The sequence below is a fragment of the Leucopleurus acutus genome (genome assembly GCF_964270905.1).
Source record: "Leucopleurus acutus genome assembly, chromosome: 17".
Classification (NCBI taxonomy): Eukaryota; Metazoa; Chordata; class Mammalia; order Artiodactyla; family Delphinidae; genus Leucopleurus; species Leucopleurus acutus.
This window is the reverse complement of record NC_139159.1, coordinates 3,383,804-3,407,278: the sequence shown is the minus strand read 5'-3', so window position 1 is coordinate 3,407,278 and position 23,475 is coordinate 3,383,804. Positions and strand designations below refer to the sequence as shown.

Here is a 23,475-nt window from a genome sequence, read left to right as displayed (position 1 = left end):
GCACGGAGCCCTGGAGCCCCCGGTGTGCCCTCGGGAGACGCGGTCCGACCTCCGGGCCGTGCGCCCGATATCGGCGGGGTAAACTGAAGCTGGAAGCCGACCTGACACTAAAATAACATCACGTCATTTCCTCCCTGGCCTCCCGAGCGCGCCGTAGCCTGGGGCTGGGGAGTGGGAGCGCGAGGAGGGGGCGGAGGCTCGTCCGGGGGAGGCTTGGAGGAGGGGCAGGAGAGCGACGCGTGAGTTCGGGAAGCGGCTTCGGAGGGGGGCTTCCCCCCTCTTCCGTAGGCTCTGGGAGGAAGTGGCCCGAGAAGAGTTGCTTCGAGGGTCTCCTGGGGGGAGGGGTGTCCGGCGCGCCGCCGGCGCCTTTTCCGTGAGCGTTCTCGGCCGTGTCTCGACCTTCCCACCCGCCCCCCTCCCCTTCTCCCCTTGCTGGCGGGATCCCCTGCTCGCCCCACGTGGAGTGGGTCAGTTGGGGTTAGGGAGGAACCCGGGAAACTCGCGTCCCGCTGAGGCCGCGGATTGGGCGGCGGAGAGCACAGTACTCACGGGCCTGGGCGGGCTCTGCCAGGCGCCGGCGTCCTCTTCCCGGGGCAGGCGTCCCCCTGGGGGTCGGCCGGGCAGTGCCAGAGCTGCCCTGAACAGGAGCGAGAGGCGTCCCGGCCGCTCCTCCTGCCGCGGCGCGAGCCCAGCGGCTGGCAGGACGGGGAGCAGAAGAGAGAAGTCCGGGCGCCGCAGGGGAGCCCCAGGAAGGGGTCGCTGGAGAAGGTGAGCGAAGAAGCGCGCGAGGCCGGAGAGCGTGCCGGAGAGGAGGCCGAGCAGCTTCGGGGCAGCGGGCGAGCCTGGGAGCTGTGCAGGGCCGGCGGCGGGCAGGGCGAGAGGAGGGGGAGGAGAGAAACAAAATCACACACCGTCACTGTCGGGTCCCGCTACAGACTGAAGAAAAGGTGCAGAGTGCCAGTTACTGCGGCATTTCGAGGCATTACTTTCGGGGTGCAAGAGAAGGTCGGTGAGAGCAAAAGGAAAGGCCTCTGCGTAGCAGGGGAGATCCCCTTCTCTCCTTCCTCCTCTCTCTTCCCTGCTTCCCCTCCCTCCCATTCTCCCCCCACCCCTTTCAAACTCCTTGCTACTCAGAGTGTGGTCCCTGGGCCAGCAGCTTGGATAATACCCAGGAGCTTGTTGGGAATGCAGAACCTCAGACCCTATCCTGACCTACCGCATGAGAATCAGAATGTTAACATTCCCAGGGAATTCGTAGGCACCTTCACTGTGAGGTGCCGTGTACAGGAGCGTCTGTGTTCACCTCTCTTGGTTCTTTCGACTTCGGATGAAGATCTCCCAGTTCACTTTTGCAGTTCTGGCTCTGGCTCTGCCTCCTCTTTCCCCCTGTCCTTTCCCACCTTCCAGAGTGCCCAGAGCTCTACCAGGAGTTGGTATGAGGTTACTAGGTCCTTGTGATAGGTGTCCATGGGAGGCTTGGATACAGGCAGAAGATGAGGGGTCCTCAGGCTGGCGGAAAAGGGACTGGCCATGTGACTTTGGTGGTGCTGGGTGCGGGGGTCAGGGGAGACCAGGACTTAAGAGCACAGTCTGCAGCCCCCCTTTCCACATTCGCTGTGTCCATCTTATTTCCCCGAACACAGGCCTTTCCACCCTCCACTTGTTGCTTGGGAGAGCTAAGCGGCCGAGGTTAAGATAAAAGTATTATTTTCTTGGAAGGCATAGGGAAACATTAATTTAGAAGTCAGAGGCCCAGGGGTCTAGACTCATCCTCGAAATGAACTCCATTGGCAAACCTTGGGAGATTCTTTATTCTTTGAGTTGGTCTGATTCATTTACGAAGTAAAGGATTGAACTCAGTGGCTTATTAATTAATTAATTTATTTATTTATTTATGGCTGTGTTGGGTCTTCGTTGCTGCGCCCGGGCTTTCCCTAGTTGTGGCGAGCGGAGGCTACTCTTTGTTGCGGAGCGCGGGCTTCTCATTGCGGTGCCTTCTCTTTTGCGGAGCACGGGCTCTAGGTGCGGGGGCTTCAGTAGTTGTGGCGCGCAGACTCCGTAGTTGTGGCTCGCGGGCTCTAGAGTGCAGGCTCAGTAGTTGTGGCTCGCGGGCTTAGTTGCTCCGCGGCATGTGGGATCTTCCCGGACCAGGGCTCGAATCCGTGTCCCCTGACTTGGCAGGCAGATTCTTAACCACTGCGCCACCAGGGAAGTCCCTCAGTGGCTTTTTAAGGTCACCCGCCTCGTTCAGGCTCTCGTTTTGGAGCTCTCAGGGCTTCTTGGTCCACTAATACTTAGTGAAGTTACAAACCGGAACCTAACTCAGCCAATCCAAACAGCCCCCTCAAGCAAAACAAAAAGGCAATTTAATCTGTTGGTGAAGAGCGAGAGAAGTGGTTGCCAAGAAAAATGAAGGGGGAGGCGGGAAGCCGCGAAGGCGAGGGACCGGGCGGCGAGGCGCGGGTCCCCGGGGCGCGGCTGCCGCTCTCCAGGGTCCTGACGGCGGGAGCGGCCTCGGGGGCTTGGCGCGGTCCCCCCCCGCTCTAGCGTGGCTGGGCCCGGCCCGCTTTCTTCCGCCTGTGGATGTCTTGTGGGAAGCGGGTGTCGGAAGGAACGAGGAAACCTAGCAACCCATTCTCATGCATGAGGCTCTTCCTGGGCCGCCGCCGGCCGCGTCGGCTGATTCGTCGTTCCCTCGTTTGTATGCGCCCGGCGAGAGTGGAACTCGCTTTGCATTTCCGAGTAAGTTCACACTCTTTCGCTTCCCCTCATTACCTTTTCCTAGAGAACGGGGTCGTTCTCCCGGTATTTTCTTTCTCCGCGTGCACACGGGCCTCTCCCCTCCCCCGCTCTCTGGACAGGCGCCGCGTTTATTTCAGGGGTTGGAGCTGGGAGCCCAGGAGGCTCCTGGATAAGCGCCAGAAGCTCGCTCGAGGGGGAAATGAGCGATTCGGAAAACGCTCGGAGCAGGACTCGGCGCCCAGCGTCTGTCTCTTGGGGAGGGCCGCAGGCGCCTCGCCCCTGGCCGGGGTGGGTGGGAAGGGGGGCTCGGCCGCGGCGGCGCCCCTGGACGCGGGCGGGCCGCTGCTGACCCCGTGCGCACCTGCGGGGAGTGTGGGCCGTCGGCCGCGTCCGCTCCAGCGCGGTGCCCGTGGCCGTAGGCACCCCGGCGGACGCGGCCCCGGGCCGGAAGGACCGTATGCTAAGGATGCCTAGAGAGAAGCGCCGCGGTCCCCGGCGGCCCGGAACATGACGGCTCCGCCCGCGGCCTTTCCGACCGGCTTCAGGCACGTGCTAGAGCGAGGCGGAGAGCGCACGCCCGGCTGCCGGGGCCCGAAGGGCACGCCCCCGGCCTTGCGTGGGTCCCGGCATTTGCGTCTCCAGCTCAGGTTTCCGAATGGTTTTCCGAGAATGTGTGAACCTGTAACGTGACTCTCCCCCTCCGCCCCCAGCCCTGCTTCCCGAGCCGCTTGACGCCCCTTGCTGGGCACGCTTCATTCGGCCTTGCGCTGCGCTCCGAGACAGACGCTCGGGAGGGAAGCAGGGGAAATGTTCCGGCAGAAGGGAAGTCCCTGACTCAGCCCCAGAAACGCCAAGCCCGGCTCCTGTGCGTCTCCGGAGAACTTCACCTTTTCCTCTTCCCTGGCGTGGTCTTTTCCCTCCGGATGAACAGCCGGCTGCCCAGTTCTGTCTCCTGTCTTTGCGAGGGACGGAGGCTTCTCTGACTGGCGGGGCTGTGAAGCATGACCGGTGTCGGGTGCTGAAACGCGTCCACTTCCTTCGGTCGTTCTAGCAAAGTCAGAGCACGGAGTGTCAATGTAGCCACAAAATTCGATCTGAGAACCGTTATCTGAGGAGAGGGCTTCAGCCGCCGGCGGTACTGATCACTCCAAAAAGCCCTGTCTTCCTTTCAGGCCAGATTCTAGATGACGGTCTGAAGGTTTCAAAAACTTAGCCGCCAAAGGGAATCATCTTGGCATCCGTATTCCTGAAAGCACTGCTCCTTAGGGATCCGGAAGACTTAGGGAGTACCTTATTCTGATCGAGTATCCACTCGCCTAATTGGTCATGGCGGTTACTGAACCATGCAGAGGAGAAAATCACCACACCCCTAATCAATACCAAGAAAGTCTCACCCCTTTAAAAGGCAAATTGAAAAATTTTCATTCACCCCTAAATAGTACCCTTTCATAAAGGAAACCTCCATGGCAGAATTAACCCACTTTATTACCCAAACATTCTGAGAACTTTAGAATTAAAATCACAGTCAGAATGGAAATTGAAATTAGATTTAATTTTATGAGATGACCTACTTTTTTCCTGAACTTTATTTTAAAAAATTCTATTTTGCTGTGGTTTAGCCGTATTATGCATTTTAATTTTCTATTGTTTAGAGAAGTCATTTTTCCACTTGGATCTAAGAATCTAATTCAGAGTGATTGAAAACTATAGAGGCAAATCTTTGCTTGTGCTGACTGTAAATCATGCAGATTGGAAAAGCAACAATATATAAGACAAACAGATCATGGATACTAGAGTCACAGGTTAATATTAATTGGAGGCCAACTGAACAATTAATCAAACGTTTCTATTAAGATTCACTTAGAATTTTAATGTTGCTAGTGAAAGTACAGCTGTTAAAAAGAGTACCTCTGCAGCTCTTAATTACTCTGACTTCATTCTCTTAATAACTTTCTAAGGCTTATGGGGAGGTGTCATAAGGAGATGTGGAATGATGGAACAAAGGTAATGAGGAAGGTGGGCCATGAACAGAGTGGAGTGCACCAGAAATGAGGGCCACTTAGGTGACGTGTGTGTGTGTGTGTGCGCGCGCGCACGCGGGGAAGGGAAACACTCCCAGGCTCTATCTCCTCTGTTTTCGCTGAGATAACAGGGCCTTCTGCCACCCTGCCAGTATTCCAAACCAAGTGAGGAGCTTGGGACAGGAGGTGGGTCTTTATTTGAATGTATCCATATATTTATTTGAATTATATCCCAAACTGAACTATGATTTTCTCCTCCAAACTTTCTCCTCCTGCAATCTTCACCGTCTCAGTAAATGGCAACTTGATTATTTTAATTCAGGTCAAAAACATTGGAGTATCCCTGACTCCTTTCTTTCCTTCATACTCTTCAGTCAAATCCAACTGCTTCTCATATTGTCTTTTTTTTTTAAATCTACTTAAAAAAATAAATATATTTATTTCTTTTGGGCTATGTTTGGTCTTTGTTGCTGTGCGCAGGCTTTCTCTAGTTGTGGCGAGCGGGGTCTACTCTTGGTTGTGGTGCGCGGGCTTCTCATTGCGGTGGCTTCTCTTGTTGTGGAGCACGGGCTCTAGGCACATGGGCTTCAGTAGTTGTGGCACGTGGGCTCAGTAGTTGTGGCACACAGGCTTAGTTGCTCTGCGGCATGTGGGATCTTCCCAGACCAGGGCTCGAACCCGTGTCCCCTGCACTGGCAGGTGGATTCTTAACCACTGTGCCACCAGGGAAGTCCTGCTTCTCATATTCTCTTAACCCAGCTGTCACTCTGTGTTATAGGCTGAATTGGGTCTCCCTCAAATTTGTCTGTTGAAGTCCTAACCCCCAAGACCTCAGAATATCACCTTATTTGGACATAGGGTTGCTGCAGGTGTGATTAGTTAAGATGAGGTCTTACTGGAGTAGGATGAGTTCCTAATCCAGTATGACTGGTGTCCTTATAAAAAGGGAAAGTTTGGACACAGACAGGTACCTAGGAAGAACGTCATGTGAAAGTGAAGGCAGAGATCAGGTGATGTGTCTACAGGCAAAGGAATGCCGAAGGTTGCCGGCAAACCACCAGAATCGAGGAAGAGGCACGGAACAGAGTTTCCCTTAGAAGGAATTTGGCCACAAGACTGAAACATAGAAACTGTCCCTGAGTTTCCAGCCTGCTTGGACTGCCCTGTGGATTTCAGACCAAGACTGAAGCATTAACTCATACCTGAATTTCCAACTCTTAGCTGAATTTCCAATCTGTAGGGCTGGCTTGCCCTGCAGATTTCAGACTTGCCAACCTCCACAATCACGTGAATTCAGTTCTTTAGAACCCCTCTCTCTCTCCTTCATTTATCTATCTATCTATCTCTCTATCACACGTATATCCTATTGGTTCTGATTCTCTGGAGAACCTTGACAAATACACCCTGCTACAGGTCTCATCTTTCACCTGGACTATTGGAATAGCCCCTAAGTGGTATTTTTACTTCCCTTTTGCCTCATTTTCCCTCATAGTCTAATCCCAGTACTGAAACCAGATATATCCTTTACAATGTAGGCCAGTTTCTGTCACCCTGTAACCCTGACCCTAACCCTGACCCGAACTCCAAACTTGCTATTGGCCACTTTTTTCAGAGTAAAATCCAAAGTCCTTGCACTCCCTCTCAAGGCCCTACATGAATGGTGCCACCCTACCGCTGGGATATCCTCTTCCTATACAGCTGTCCCTGTAATACTGGTTTTCCATGGAACCTATTAGCATCTGACATACTACATGCTCCCTTGTTTATTAGTACCATGTAAGTAGTTAACTTTTCCCCTTTTGTTCTTGGCAACATCCATAGTGCCTAGAATAGTTCTTGGCCCTTAACGAAGTGCTTGATAAATATTTGTTGGACAAATGAATTAAAAAGCAAACAAATATTATGCAGCCATGAAAAGAAATGAAATTCTTTTTTTTTAATTTGAATTTTATTTTATTTATTTTTGTATAGCAGGTTTCTTATTAGTCATCTATTTTATACATATTAATGTATATATGTCAATCCCAATCTCCCAATTCATCCCAACCTACCCCCCGACCGCTTTCCCCCCTTGACGTCCATATGTTTGTTCTCTGCATCTGTCTCTATTTCTTGCTTGCAAACCAGTTCATCTGTACCATTTTTCTATATTCCACATATATGTGTTAATATACTATATTTGTTTTTATCTTTCTGACTTACTTCACTCCGTATGACAGTCTCTGAGTCCATCCACGTCTCTACAAATGACCCAATTTCGTTCCTTTTTATGGCTGAGTAATATTCCATTGCATGTATGTACCACATCTTCTTTATGCATTCCTCTGTCAGTGGGCCTTTAGGCTGCTTCCATGACCTGGCTATTGTAAATAGTGCTGCAGTGAACATTGGGGTGCATGTGTCTTTTTGAATTATGGTTTTCTCTGGGTATGTGCCCAGTACTGGGATTGCTGGATCATATGGTAATTCTATTTTTAGTTTTTTAAGGACCCTCCATACTGTTCTCCATAGTGGCTGTATCAATTTACATTCCCACCAACAGTGCAAGATTGTTCCCTTTTCTCCACACCCACTCCTGCATTTGTTGTCTGTAGATTTTCTGATGATGCCCATTCCAACCGGTGTGAGGTGATACCTCATTGTAGTTTTGATTTGCATTTCTTTAATAATTAGTGATGTTGAGCAGGTTTTCATGTGCCTCTTGGCCACCTGTATGTCTTCTTTGGAGAAATGTCTATTTAGGTCTTCTGCCCATTTTTGGATTGTGTTGTTTGTTTTTTTTAATATTGAGCTGCATGAGCTATTTATATATTTTGGAGACTAATTCTTTGTCCATTGATTCGTTTGCAAGTATTTTCTCCCATTCTGAGGGTTGTCTTTTTGTCTTGTTTATAGTTTCCTTTGCTGTGCAAAAACTTTTAAATTTCATGAGGTCCCATTTGTTTATTTTTGTTTTTATTTCCATTACTCTAGGAGGTGGGTCAGAAAAGATCTTGCTGTGATTTATGTCAAAGAGTGTTCTTCCTATGTTTTTCTCTAAGAGTTTTATAGTGTCCAGTCTTACATTTAGGTCTTTAATCCATTTTGAGTTTATTTTTGTGTATGGTGTTAGGGAGTGTTCTAATTTCATTCTTTTACATGTAGCTGTCCAGTTTTCCCAGCACCACTGAAGAGACTGTCTTTTCTCCATTATATACCCTCACCTCCTTTGTCATAAATTAGTTGACCATATGTGTGTGGGTTTATGTCTGGGCTTTCTATCCTGTTCCATTGATGTATATTTCTGTTTTTGTGCCAGTACCATATTATGTTGATTACTGTAGCTTTGTAGTATAGTCTGAAGTCAGGGAGTCTGATTCCTCCAGCTCCGTTTTTTTTCCCTCAAGATTGCTTTGGCTATTCGGGGTCTTTTGTGTCTCCCTACAAATTTTAAGATTTTTGTTCTAGTTCTGTAAAAAATGCCACTGGTAATTTGACCGGAATTGCATTGAATCTGTAGATTGCTTTGGGTAGTATAGTCATTTTCATAATATTGATTCTTCCAATCCAAGAACATGGTATATCTCTCCATCTGTTTGTGTCATCTTTGATTTCTTTCATCAGTGTCTTACAGTTTTCTGAGTACAGGTCTTTTACCTCCTTAAGTAGGTTTATTCCTAGGTATTTTATTCTTTTTGTTGCAATGCTGAATGGGATTGTTTCCTTAATTTCCCTTTATAATCTTTCATTGTTAGTGTGTAGGAATGCAAGAGATTTCTGCATGCCAGAAGGGGGTGGCACAATATATTTATAGTAATGAAAGGGAAGAAACTACAACAAAGATTACTCAACCCGGCAAGGATCTCATTCAGATCCGTTGGAGAAATCCAAAGCTTTACAGACAAGCAAAAGCTAAGAGAATTCACACCACCAAACCAGCTCTACAACAAATGTGAAAGCAACTCTAAGTGCGAAACACAAGAGAAGAAAAGGACATACAAAAACAAACTCAAAACTATTCACAAAATGGTAACAGGAACATACATATCGATAGTTACCTTAAATGTGAACAGATTAAATGCTCTAACCAAAAGATACAGACTCACTGAATGGAAACACAAACAAGACCCATATATACACTGTCAACAAGATACCCACTTCAGACCTAGGGACACATACAGACTGAAAGTCAGGGGATAGAAAAAACATATTCATGCAAATGGAAATCAAAAGAAAGCTGGAGTAGCAATACTCATATCAGGTAACGTAGACTTTAAAATAAAGAATGTTACAAGAGACGAGGAAGGACACGACATAATGATCAAGGGATCAATCCAAGGAGAAGATATAACAATTATAAATATCTATGCACCCAACGTAGGAGCACCTCAATACATAAGGCCAATGCTAACAGCTATAAAAGAGGAAATTGACAGTAACACAATAATAGTGGGGGACATTAACACCTCACTTACACCAATGGACAGATCATCCAGACAGAAAATTAATAAGGAAACACAAGCTTTAAATGACACAATGGACCAGACAGATTTAATTGACATTTTTAGGACATTCCATCCGAAAACAACAGATTACACTTTCTTAACATTCTCCAGGATAGATCACATCTTGGGTCACAAATCAAGCCTCAGTAAATTTAAGATAATTGAAATCATATCAAGCATCTTTTCTGACCACAATGCTATGAGATTAGAAAACAGTTACAGGGCAAAAAATGTAAAAACCACAAACACATGGAGGCTATACGATTCATTATTAATAACTAAACGATCATTGAAGAAATCCAAGAGGAAATCAAAAAACACCTAGAGACAAATGACAATGAAAACACGACGATCCAAAACCTATGGGATGCAGCAAAAGCAGTTCTAAGAGGGAAGTGTATAGCAATAAAATCCTACCTCAAGAAACAAGAAAAGGGGCTTCCCTGGTGGCACAGTGGTTAAGAATCCGCCTGCCAACACAGGGGACATGGGGTCGAGCCATGGTCTGGGAGGATCACACATGCCGCAGAGCAACTAAGCCCGTGTGCCACAACTACTGAGCCTGCGCTCTGGAGCCTGCAGGCCACAACTGCTGAAGCCTGTATGCCTAGAGCCTGTGCTCCACAACAAGAGAGGCCATCGCAGTGAGAAACCCTCACACCGCAATGAAGAGCGGCCCCTGCTGGCCACATCTAGAGAAAGCCCGCGCAGCAAGAAAGACCCAATGCAGCCAAAGATAAATAAATTAATTAATTAAACTAATCTATTAAAAAAAAGAGAAAGAAACAAGAAAAATCTCAAATAAACAACCTAACCTTACACCTAAAGGAACTAGAAAAAGAAGAACAAACAAAATACAAAATTAGGAGAAGGAAAGAAATCATAAAGATCAGAGCAGAAATAAACGAAATAGAAACAAAGAAAACAATAGCAAAGATCAATAAAACTAAAAGGTGGTTCTTTGAGAAGATAAACAAAATTGATAAACCATTAGCCAGACTCATCAAGAAAAAGAGAGAGAGGACTCAAATCAATAAAATTAGAAAGGAAAAAGAAGTTATAACGGACACTGCAGAAATACAAAGCATCATGAGAGACTACTACAAGCAACTCTATGCCAATAAAATGGACTACCTGGAAGAAGTGGACAAATTCTTAGAAAGGTATAACCTTCCAAGACTGAACCAGGAAGAAATAGAAAATATGAACAGACCAATCATAAGTAATGAAATTGAAACTGTGATTAAACATCTTCCAACCAACAAAAGTCCAGGACCAGATGGCTACACAGGTGAATTCTATTAAACATTCAGAGAAGAGTTAACACCCACCCTTCTCAAACTCTTCCAAAAACTTGCAGAGGAAGGAACACTCTGCAGCTCATTCTATGAGGCCACCATCACCCTGATCCCAAAACCAGACAGAGATACTACAAAAAAAGAAAATTAAAGACCAATATCACTGATGAATATTGATGCAAAAATTCTCAACAAAATACTAGGAAACAGAATACAACAACACATTAAAAGGATCATACACCATGATCAAATGGGATTTATCCCAGGGATGCAAGGATTCTTCAATATAGGCAAATCAATCAGTGTGATACACCATCTTAACAAATTGAAGAATAAAAACCGTATGATCATCTCAATAGATTCAGAAAAAGCTTTTGACAAAATTCAACACCCATTTATGATAAAAACTCTTCAGAAAGTGGGCATCAAGGGAACCTACCTCAACATAATAAAGGCCATTATATGACAAACCCACAGCAAACATCATTCTCTATAGTGAAAAACTGAAACCATTTCCTATAAGATCAGGAACAAGACAAGGTTGCCCACTCTCACCACTATTATTCAACATAGTTTTGGAAGTCCTTGCCACAGCAATCAGAGAAGAAAAAGAAATAAAAGGAATACAAATTGGAAAAGAAATAAAACTGTCACTGTTTGCAGATGACATGATACTATACGTAGAGAATGGTAAAGATGCCACCAGAAAACTATTAGAGGTAATTAATGAATTTGGTAAAGTTGCAGGATACAAAATTAATGTAAGAGTTTCTGCTGAGAAATCAGCTGTTAACCTTATGGGAGTTCCCTTGTATGTTGTCATTTTTCCCATGTTGCTTTTAATAATTTTTCTTTGTCTTTAATTTTTGTCAATTTGATTACTATGTGTCTTGGCCTGTTTCTCCTTGGGTTTATCCTGCCTGGGACTCTGCACTTCCTGGACTTGGGCGGCTATTTCCTTTCCCAAGTTAGGGAAGTTTTCAACTATAATCTCTTCAAATATTTTCCCAGGTCCCTTCTCTCTCTCCTCCTTCTGGGACCCCTATAATGTGAATGTTGGTGCGTTTAATGTAGTCCCAGAGGTCTCTTAGGCTGTCTTCATTTCTTTTCATTCTTTCTTCTTTATTCTGTTCCACAGCAGTGAATTCCACCATGCTGTCTTCCAGGTCACTTATCCGTTCTTCTGCCTCAGTTATTCTGCTATTGATTCCTTCTAATGTATTTTTCATCTCAGTTATTGTATTGTTCATCTCTGTTTGTTTGTTCTTTCATTCTTCTAGGTGTTTGTGCTTTAATTGTTTTAGGTCTTTGTTAAACATTTCTTGCATCTTCTCGATCTTTGCCTCCAATCTTTTTCTGAGGTCCTGGATCATCTTCACTATCATTATTCTGAATTCTTTTTCTGGAAGGTTGCCTGTCTCCACTTCATTTAGTTGTTTTTCTGGGGTTTTATCTTGTTCCTTCATCTGGTACATAGCCCTCTGCCTTTTCATCTTGTCTGTCTTTCTGTGAATGTCGTTTTTGTTCCACAGGCTGCAGGATTGTAGTTCTTGCTTCTGCTGTCTGCGCTCTGGTGGGTGAGGCTATCTAAGAGGCTTGTGCAGGCTTCCTGATGGGAGGGACTGGTGGTGGGTAGAGCTGGGTGTTGCTCAGGTGGGCAGAGCTCAGTAAAACTTTAATCCACTTGTCTGCTGATGGGTGGGGCTGGGTCCCCCCCCCCCCCCCCCCCCCCCCGTTGGTTGTTTGGCCTGAGGGAACCCAGCACTGGCGCCTGCAGGCTCTTTGGTGGTGCCAATGGTGGACTCTGGGAGGGCTCACGCCAAGGGGTACTTCCCAGAAGTTCTGCTGCCAGTGTCCTTGTCCCCACGGTGAGCCACAGCCAGCCCCTGCCTCTGCAGGAGACCCTCCAACACTAGCAGGTAGGTCTGGTTCAGTCTCCCCCGGGGTCACTGCTCCTTCCCCTGGGTCCCAGTGCGCACACTACTTTGTGTGTGCCCTCCAAGAGTGGAGTCTCTGTTTCCCCCAGTCCTGTCAGAGTCCTGCAATCAAATCCCGCTAACCTTCAAAGTCTGATTCTCCGGGAATTCCTCCTCCCGTTGCCGGACCCCCAGGTTGGGAAGCCTGACGTGGGGCTCAGAACCTTCCCTCCAGTGGGTGGGCTTCTGTGGTGTGAGTGTTCTCCGGTCTGTGAGTCACCACCCAGCGGTTATGGGGTTTGATTTTCCTGTGATTGTGCCCCTCCTGCCGTCCCCATGCGGCTTCTCCTTTGTCTTGGATGTGGGGCATCTCTTTTGGTGAGTTCCAGCGTCTTCCTGTCGATGATTGTCCAGCAGTTGGTTGTGATTCCGGTGCTCTTGCACGAGGGAGTGAGCCCACGTCCTTCTACTCCGCCGTCTTGAGCCAATCTCCAGAAATAGAATTCTGACACAGGTTACAACATGGATGAACCTTGAAAACCCTATGCTAAAGTGAAAGAAGCTGAACACAAAAGGACAAATACGGAATGAGTCCATTGATACGAGATACGAAAAATAGGCAGACATACAGGTAGAAAGTAGAAGAGAGGTTACTTGGGGCGGAGGGGGGAGAGGAGTTATTGTTTAGTGGGTCCAGAGTGTTTGGGTTGATGAAAACCTCTGGAAATAGATCGTAATAATGGTTCCACAACCTTGTGAATGTATTTAATACTACTGCATTATACACTTTAAAATGGTTAAAATGGTAAATTTTACGTTACTTATATTTGAGCACAATTGAAAAAACACTCAAAACTCTTGACGATGTGAGCGGAGAGGAGCCTGAGAAAGCCGCCAGGGCTCAGGGTGCGGCAGCTGAGTTAATCGATCGCGGTTCTGCCGTAGCGTTGTCCCCCCCTCTTGGGGTTCTCTCATCCTGATTTCTGCTGCCAGGTAGACATTGCCAACTCTCATCCTATTCCTAGCATTTAGCGCAGCCTAGGTTGTGATTTGGGAAAGTAGAAGAGGAATAGCAGACGCAGGGATTAGACCAGGAAGGGTCTTGTAAGCCACTCATTCATTCATTCTTTCAACAAACATTCATCACCTGCTTATTATTTTCCTAAATTCCAGGCAATGTCTTAGGTGCTCTGGATTCAAGGTGAGTAGGGAAGAAAACGACCTTCTCTTGTATGTACTGAATGAGGGGGTGTAAGAGTCTAGTAGACTGAATAGGGCAAGCAAGTCATAGTAAGGATTCTGGATTTTATTTTATTTTATTTTTTCTTTCTTTTTTTTTTTTGGCCACACCATGTGACATGGGGAATCTTAGTTCCCCAACCAGGGATTGAACCTGGGATCAAACCCATGCCCCCTGCACTGGGAGTCCTAACCACTAGGCTGCCAGGGAAGTCCCTGGATTTTATTTTTAAGGTTTTAAGCAAGAGAGTGACATCATGTGATTTATATACTTTAAAGACTCTTTTTTTTTTTTTGCGGTACACGGGCCTCTCACTGCTGTGGCCTCTCCCCTTGCGGAGCACAGGCTCCGCACGCACAGGCTCAGCAGCCATGGCTCACAGGTCCAGCCGCTCCGCGGCATGTGGGATCTTCCCGGACCGGGGCACAAACCCACGTTCCCCTGCATCAGCAGGTGGACCCCCAACCACTGTGCCACCAGGGAAGCCCCTAAAGACTCCTTTGACTGCTTTGCATAAGAGTGAATTGGAAGAGGGCAAGCATGGGAACAGTGAAGCAGGAGGCTTTGCACTGGTGCAGGTGAGAGAGGGGGATGGCCCGGGCAGGTAATGGGAATGAAATAGAGAGAAGTGGACAGATACGGGATACAGTTTAGAATTAATGGGAGTCAGGTGGATTCAAGGTACAGGCTGAGAAAAAGGGACTCAAGGAAAATTCCTAGGTTTTCTGCCTTGAGCAGTTGGGTGACTTGCTGAAATGAGGACGGTGGGGAGGAAAATCAGGAGTCCAGGTAAACACACGTTTTGGGTGCCTGTGAGTCACTCAGATGGAGACGTTCCAAAGGCTGTTGTGAAAGAGCCTGGAGCTCAGGGTAGAGGTGGGAGCCTTGGAGATGTAAATTTAGGAATCATTAGCATAAAATGCTATTGAAGGAATCATTAGCATAAAATGATATTGAAAGCTATTGGGATGGGGTAAGATCCCTAGAAAGAGATGAAAAGATAGAACAAGGCTGAAGCCGCTTAAAGAGGTTGACACGTCCCGATGGAAATGGGGAGCCTCGGACAGAGTTGAATCGGGGGGTTAACACAGTCAGGTTTGTGTTTTAGGAAGATTTCTGACTTCCGGTGTCACTTAGAGGCAGGCATGACTCGAAAGAGGAGACCAGAGAAGAGGCTGCTGTGATACGTGTTTTGGGAGATGATAGTAAGTTTATCCAGGAAAGTGTTAAAAGGGATGGAGATAACTAACTAAACGGATCAAGAGATAATTTTGAATAGTGTGGACAAAACTTGAAGACTGATTAGGGGTATGAAATGAGGATAAGATTAAGGCCAAGGGTTATGCCTCTAAATTTCTAGTTCAGAACCGGGCAGATCATGGTACCCTTTCACCATCACGAAAAAGTTTGGGGAACGGTAAAGACAGATTGCTAATTTTAACATGCCTAGACATTTCAAGCTGGGTGGTGAGTAAACATTCGTACATTCATGTGTGGACTGCAGGAGAGAGCTGAATCATCACCCGTAAGCTGTCTCAAAGCTGTCGACGCAGCCAGGATTAGCCAGGGAGAACAGTTGGGTGAGAAGAAGGCCTAGGATGAAAACCTAGGGAATTTCCAATATGTCAGAGTCAATAGAGGGAGAGGGATTTGCAGAAGAGGCTGAAACAGAGCAGCCGGCGAAGTAGGAAAGCAAGACAAAAGGGGCGTCGTGTCCCCGGTTCCAGACGTTGCTCGTTCGACACGTCGCTTATTCCTTGTCACAGTCCGGCAAGCAGGTTTGTCTCCTCTCCATGTAACAGAAGGCCGCACTGCGACTCAGGAGGTGAAATGGCCTCGCCAAAGACTCTAATCTAGAAAACAGAGCAAGTGTGAAGGAATTTAAGAAACCCTGGGCTATCTGGTTTCCACCCTTTGGCCTTTAGTAAGAGGAATGACGTGTGTGCGTGTGTGCGTGTGGCGTGTGTGCGTGTGGCGTGTGTGCGTGTGTGTGTGTTTACATGTTTTTATATACATAAGACCATCTCTGCAGGATACGGAGAAGCTGGTGAGAGTGGAGAGCGTTTGCCTTTGTGGGGGAATGGAGGTTGCTGACTGGCCAGATGGAGACTTCTGGGCTCTGTACTAGTGTAACAGAGAGTGGGTAATGAAGAGTTTGACTTTGTTTTTAATGCCCGACTGCTGACGGCTTCCAGGTCCCATCACTGTCCCCCTTCTGGCTCACATCTGGGCGGCTGATACCGGACACCAGGTGCCCTCTGCCTTGGCTGCCGCGGGAAGGTCCAACCAGGTAAGCCCTGGCCCTTGCCCAGCAGAACCCTCGGCCCGGCTCGGCCATGGAAACGCCAAGCAGATCCCCTTTCTCTGCTCTCTCAAGCCGTTTCTGGACCTGCTTCCATCCTGCCCTCCTCAGAGGCTGCATCGTGTGAGTAATAAACCTTTCTATGCTCTCTGGTGTGCGTGTGACCTCACTGGTCTGGACATCAGAACCACATCTTGGGCAGGTGCCGGGCAGGGGGACCATCCTGCCTACGTGGGGTGACCACAGCAGTCACGTCCGTTCACAGCCGTGGGGTTGCATGATTCTCATTTCGAGTATTTTAATTAAAAACGTAAATTAACGAAAACATTTTGAAATGGTAAGAATAAAAAAGATCCATGGGGCTTCCCTGGTGGCGCAGTGGTTGAGAGTCCGCCTGCCGATGCAGGAGACACGGGTTCGTGCCCCGGTCCGGGAAGATCCCACATGCCGCGGAGCGGCTGGGCCCGTGAGCCATGGCCGCTGAGCCTGCGCGTCCGGAGCCTGTGCTCCGCAATGGGAGAGGCCACAACAGTGAGAGGCCCGCAAGTATAAGGTTGACAAGTGCAGGGGACAGAGGCGTCCACAGTAATCAGTCTTCTCTTTCTTCAGTTGTGTACATGTTTGTAAAAGCTGCCAACACCGCTGTCGTTTGAATCCTAAGCACACGTACACCAGCCCCAAGCCCAAACCTTGGCCCTGCCTTGAAGTGGAGACACAGAGCGGAATCCACAGAGAAAGCTCTAGAGCGCCCCAGGCGTGCACTTCAGCGTCCCCGCTGGACTGGCTGGCTCGTTTATTAAATTGCAGCAGACTCCTCCACAGGTCCCGCCTTGGCGTCTACACCGCACCTCTGTCTAGTCTAATCCGTTCCCCACCCTGCAGGACGGGTGACCTTTCTAAGAGGCAGACGTGATCGTGTTACTTCCCTCCCTCTAACCATTCGGTGGCCCCTCATGTGTCTACAGGACTTAATGTGGCATAAAAGCCCTTTCGTGATTTGCTGATACTCCATTCACTCACCCAGCTTTCTCACTGTTCTTTTGTACTCCAGGCTCCAGTCACATTAAGCATCCTTCAGTTCCTGAAATCCCCTTGTTCATTTGCATTCCTGCTCTCTGCCGGCATCACACCCCTTTCCCAGTCTGGGCCTCCTCTTCTCCCTGGGTGATCTCCCACTTAGCCTTCAAGGCTCAGCTTAGATACCGTTTCCCTGGGGATCTCACTAAGGCTGGGTCAGCTGCCCGTCTCCTTTCTCTGACCACAGCACTTCCTGCCCTCGGTGGGGACAGTGACAGGCCGTTTCCCTGCGTGGCTCCAAGCCCAGTATGTGTCAGGACTGTGCCTTATTCAGACTCATGCCTGAAAAGCCTGAAGCAGTCCTGGGACATAATGTGTATTCAATCAGTATTTGTTAAATGAATGTACTTAGAAATGACATGACCTGGATTTGATGATTGTGCAGGCTGTGTAAGGGGTACCTAGGGTTTTATCATGCTGTTTTTCTCTGCTTTTGTGTATATTTGACATTTTCTGTCATGAAAAGATTTTTTAAAAGTCATGGTTTTTAACTTCTAGATGATGTGTCTCATGTCTTGTTAAATTGCAAAAGACAAGAAACAGTGGGACAGAATCTGACCCAACTGCGTACACATGGGTGTTCCGAGAAGGCCTGACGCCGAAGGGGACACCTGCACTCCATTTGTCCCCATCGTTGGGCCAGATCCACCAGTGTCACATTGGAGGAGCACAAAAATCAACAAACAGGATGGTAAGAACAAGGGGAGCCATTGTTCTGTCCAAGGCAGGCAGCCTGTGACAGGCCGGGAGGGCTGCGTGGGCTCTGTGCGAGCCTCTCCGAGCTGCCCGAGAACTTGTCAGAGGACCCTGATTTCTTCGAGCTGGACTTGGCTGAGTTGGATGGCTTTGCCCAGTATTTTATTATTATTTTTATTATTATTATTTTTTTAAATTTTTGGCTGCGTTGGGTCTTCATTACTGCACGCGGGCTTTCTCTAGTTGCGGCGAGCGGGGGCTGCTCTTCCTTGCGGTGTACGAGTGTCTCACTGCGGTGGCTTCTCTTGTTGCAGAGCACAGGCTCTAGGTGCGCGGGCTTCAGTAGTTGTGGCTCGTGGGCTCGCAGTTGTGGCTCGCGGGCTCTAGAGCGCAGGCTCAGTAATTGTGGTGCACGGGCTCAGTAGTTGTGACTTGCAGGCTCTAGAGCACAGGCTCAGTAGTTGTGGCACACAGGCTTAGTTGCTCCGCGGCATGTGGGATCTTCCCCGACCAGGGCTTGAACCCGTGTCCCCAGCATTGGCAGGTGGATTCTTAACCACTGCGCCACCAGGGAAGCCCTGCCCGGCATTTTAAAAGGGGTGTTTTCCTTGAGGAAGCTGGAGGCTGCCACCGACTTGAAATGACACATTTTGGGGCCATTCAGGATTCATAGCTGTCATTAATTTCCTTTGCGACATGAGACATTTGGCTGAAGAAAGATTTTAACAGTGACCTCAGGTTAAAGAGGTCAAGAGAAAACTTTACGTCTCTGATTAGGGTTTCACCCACGTGGTGGGAAGGAAGCAGGGCAATAATGCATTTCTATCTATTAATCAGTCAGCCAATCAGTATTGACTGGGCTCTTACCACGTGCCCAGCAGGTGTGAGGCCCCACCTGTAGAGGGGAATAACTAGGTTAATAACTGTGCTGGGAGAAACCGGCTACACATCAAGCACGTGGGTCCTGGGGGTGCCCCAGGGAAGCCTGGATCATTGGACGCACGTTGTTTTTCAATATTCAAAGTATCTGATAAAAAAAAACCCAACCAAATGAAATTACATGTGACAGGTATAACTGTGGTGATTTCATAGAGGATAAAACCAAGACTCAGAGACTCAAACCCAACTTGGACCTGCATTCAAAGCCCGTGCTTGCCATTCCAAAGAGATTGCTTTGTGACATCTCACTGCCTGGTGGCGGTTTGGACCTGGGCAGGCCGGAAGGATGCGCGTAACTGAACTCCTGTAGTTGGGATAAAGGACGTCTTCGAGTCATCAGACTTTGATTAGTTACAGCCCAGCCTCAAGTTTTACTGGTTTGAAAGCCTGCAGTGCTTGCATTTCCACCAGATGTCAGCGTTTACTGTCCCTCACTCCCTCCAGTCTTTTAAAAAACAAGGGAGCGCTGCGTTGCTCTTGGGGTCCTCAGCGTGGTGATTGCATCTGCGCCTGAGGTGGAGGGTTGTGTGGCAAGAAAGCCGCTGGGCGCTGAATCTTGACTCAGCGAGGAGGAATTTGAAAATGTAGTCAGCCTTCCACTTCCCCGATTTCCTACAATCCAAAGGCATTCTTTTTTTTTTCTCTCTCCCCCTTGTGATTTCATGTCTGTAAAAAACAGCCCATTTCTGATGGATGAGCCAAGCAGAGTTATCTGGCCTTTAGCCGAGACTGCATCAGACAGAGGAGGTTCTGGGGTGAAGGGAGGACACAGGGAGGATGCAGGGTGGCCACGGTAGAAGCCCCGGCCAGATGGGGCTGGGGCGGGACCAGGCCACAGCGTGGCTTCTGGGGAGGGACCGGAGGCCGCCAAATACCGGGTCAGAGTTTATTCGCCCCCGATTACACTCTTGGAAGAGTTCATGCTCGGGGATCTAATACTAGCATTCCCTGCAGATTTTGTGAGCAGGAACGATACATTAGTTCATTTACATCTAAGTGCCAAATGAACGTGAACTTCCTTTGTTTCCTAATAGGAGAAACCAGGCCAGAATGAGAGGCTGAGATGCCCAGGGTATGCCTGGGGGTACTGGGGAAGGTGTGCGTGGGCGCAGAGGGAGGAGGGCCAGAATGAGAGGCTGAGATGCCCAGGGTATGCCTGGGGGTACTGGGGAAGGTGTGCGTGGGCGCAGAGGGAGGAGGGCCAGAATGAGACGCTGAGATGCTCAGGGTATGCCTGGGGGTACTGGGGAAGGTGTGGGTGGGGGCAGAGGGAGGCGGGCCAGAACGAGAGGCTGAGATGCCCAGGGTATGCCTGGGGGTACTGGGGAAGGTGTGCGTGGGCGCAGAGGGAGGAGAACTTCTCATCTCCCGGTTGGACCCAGGCTGATGGCTGTGGAGCCGGGGAGACCTTTGCTTCCTTCCCTCGTAACCTGCCTCTCTCAATGTTGTCAGAATATACATGGGGCAATGACGGGCCCCCAGAGCCTGGGCTCCCCGAGGGGCCAACAAATGACGGACATGCCTGGCTTTCTTCTCTGAGACAGAAACTCTGGGAAAGGGGAGCCCTACAGATTTTGCTGACACTAGTGAGTTGTTAAAAACAGTCACTTTGCAGCTATTTTTAGGAAAAGACAAAAACAGAGAAAAGGCAGCGATAGGACCTGGCTCTTGTTTGCTGATCGTATCCTTATTTGTCAATCCAGCAAACTTGTTCTGCAGCAAAAGTGTCCGTATAATTAAGTACAGGATGAGGCTGACGGAACAACACTCTCTCTTCCACTGAAAACTTAAAAAAATACATCCTTCAGAACATGTGACCTTCTGGGCAAATGGTCGCAGATCAGAATCTCAAATAAACAGGACTAAATCTAACTTGCAGAAGCAGAGAGAGCAGATTTATTACAGAACTGGGAAATGTGGAGCGAAATTGGTAATATCAAATGCTTTTGATCGTTTCTTTCTAGCCATGTTTTATTCATTCCATTTGGCCATATTTTGCTCAACGATTTTTTACATAACCTCAAGCAACCTTTCCCGATAACTTATAGGTAAAAATAGTCATGTCCCCATGTGTCTGAGTTATCAGGTGACCCACACTGGATCCATCTGGTCTGACTCGAGAGAGCAGAGAGGGTCACACGAAAACTTCAGCGTCCACCCATGTCCCCTCGGGGAGGGGATGTATGGGGAGTATACAGTTGTGGAGGGCCTATCCACGGATCTTTGCTAATTAGGGATAAACAGAGGAGAAGGATGGATTTATCTCTGAGATGTGATCATAAAGCCCTTGGGCGATAGATGTCAAGACGCCCGAACTCAAACATCGAAATCGGGGCTCTCTCCTTTGAGTACGTGGTTGCCTTCGGAGGTCCACACGCTGCTTCAAAGTTGCAGTCCCTTAAAACTCGTGCTGGACAGCTATTTAAGGCTGTCTCACAGCCGACGGAATGGCCAGGGCTGTTGACCCAGGCGTAGGCACCAGACCCCCCTGGGTTGGACTCTCTCTCCTGGGCACTGGCAGTGAGGCCGTGGAGAGGCAGCGACAGCCGAGTCTTGGTCTGAGCCTTTTCCACCACCTTCCACAGACCCCCGGGGTCAGGTTTCTGAGCTGCTCGGCTCCTGCCTCCCTGCTGTGTACTTTTCTCTTGTAGTCAGGTGCAGTTTGAACGGGCAGCTACAAAAATGTGTTGAGACTACGCTTATGATATTTAATTCATTCTGTCTGTTTTTGAATAACGGTCCTTAGAATGGTCTCTCACTTGAAAATGAATCCTTATGATTTTTAGTGTTGAGAATTCAAAATCACATCAGTAAAATAGATTCTTACGGAAAAACGTATTTGGTTACATCATCGACGTCAAATTAAATTGCTTACGTGGTCTGCAATTTGGGTTTTACTCTTGAATATTTGAATATATGCCAATTGTCACTGCATAGTTTAAACTATTATCTTTCAACATAGTTGCTTCATTTTAAAACTACTTATTTCAGTCATTTAAAATGCAGTAACTGTAAAACCATTTTGCAGAGGTTTCTAAAATAAGCTCTCAAATGATACAAGCCTGATCTGAATTGCTTTATGCGCGGAATGGAAATAAACGGTTCGTATTGAACCTATAACACAAGATTACTAGCTAAGATTCCCGGTAAATTTCATCTACATCTTTACCCTGCGAGAAGGCAAAACTTTGAATATTCTAACATGTTTGCAGTGGTTTTATGGTTTGGTGAAGGCTGGCTTGATTTTGGCAGGAAAGCCAACATGATGTTATGAGATCTTCTGCACAGTGGAAATGAGACTTAGATATATTTCTTCCTAACCATAAATTTAAAATCTGAGAGCGATAAAATTTATGAATAAAAGTCTAAACAGCACGCCGAGGCCAAGAAGGACTTTTTACAGTATACTTTTTAGACTTCCAGACAGGATCTTTTTGCCATTTAAAATTTTTTCTGCAAGGTTAAGTTCAATCTCGCTATCCAGTGAAAGTCTAAAGCATATACGAGCTGCTCCCACTGTGGTATTTCCGTAGTTATTTAATTTGTTATTTAATTTTAAAGGGTAAATTCTAAGTTCTAGTCTTTGTGATTCTTAACAAAAATGTTTTTATTATGTTAATTTTCAAAATTAAAACAAATAATAAACTGAGCAAATATACTAACAAACCCTCATACCCGTCACTGTTTCAACAGTTATCAGCATGTTGCCAGTTGTGCTTCGCCTCCTATCTGCCCTACCTTCCTCTCCTCCAGGATTATCTTAAAACAAGTTGAAAGTCACAGTCATTTGTTCTGCAAACACTTCCGCGTGCCTCTTGGGACTTTTTAAAAAGCATAACTGCAGTCCCGTTTGAGCTGGACATTCTTTACACAGTCAATGGGACATCACTGCCTTTCCCTTTGCCGGCATCTGGCTCCACCGCCTCAAAGGCGCCCCTCCCTCCGCTTTAGAGATGCTGTCCAGGCAGAATTCTTCCAGCTTTCTTCCACCAGACACGAGGAGTGAGGCCCGATGTCTCCTTCCTCCCTTGCTCTGCCAGTTAATCTGGAGAGGTAAGCCTCTTCCCTCATTCTTTTCCCCTTTCTTTTTATGATATAACCAGACTTCTAAAGAATAGTCACACTTTACAGTCACTTTTTACCTCTATTAGTTCCATCTGATTAACTGTTTCAATAGTTACCACCAATCCCTCCGAACTGTGACTCTCATTCGTGGGTTCTCATTTTGCCCTATCTTTTGTTGCTCCGACAAGAATTTTCATGTGATTATACGGGAAGTGCAGTTGTGTCATGTGTCATCCACATCCTGGCATATCTTAAAATATCTTCCTCTTGTGTTAAGGCATGAATGACACCTGGCTATGAATAAGTCTTGAGACACAGTTTTTTTCATTTTTTTTTTGGAAAGCTCTCTAGTTATAAGTCTATTGTTTTCAGTTATTTACTGCTTCAGAGAATTATAAGGTAAAGTTTCTTTTTTGTTTCCTTGTAGGTAATCTCATTTTCCCCCTTTTGGGTATTTATAGAAATAGTGTCTTAATTTTTGAAATTTGAACATTCTATGAAGATATTACTAGACTTAGTTTTTATTGTCTGACGGAATACAATATGTATTCTCAAATTATTATATGAAATCTTTATTTATATCAGGAATATAAAGTTGTATTTTTTAAAAAACTTGATTATTCCTATTTCACTGCTCAGATCCCCTTTTAATCTGTTCCTTTTATCTATCCCTAAGGTGAATTTTGAAGATCTGT

The 23,475-nt window shown here is 47.3% G+C and overlaps 1 protein-coding gene across 2 annotated transcripts in view; it reads right to left on the bottom strand.

Moving 5' to 3' along the window:
- Positions 1–23,475, bottom strand: part of RGS20 (regulator of G protein signaling 20) — a gene marked incomplete at both ends in the record, with an annotated part of 76,523 nt that overhangs the window by 46,746 nt on the left and 6,302 nt on the right. The window contains one exon of one of the 2 annotated variants that reach the window (XM_082859103.1): positions 550–849. The exons of the other annotated variant lie outside the window; for it this stretch is intronic. Coding sequence (XP_082715229.1) covers positions 550–849 — 300 coding nt within the window. The remainder of the gene's footprint in view (positions 1–549; positions 850–23,475) is intronic. 2 annotated transcript variants of the gene reach the window in all.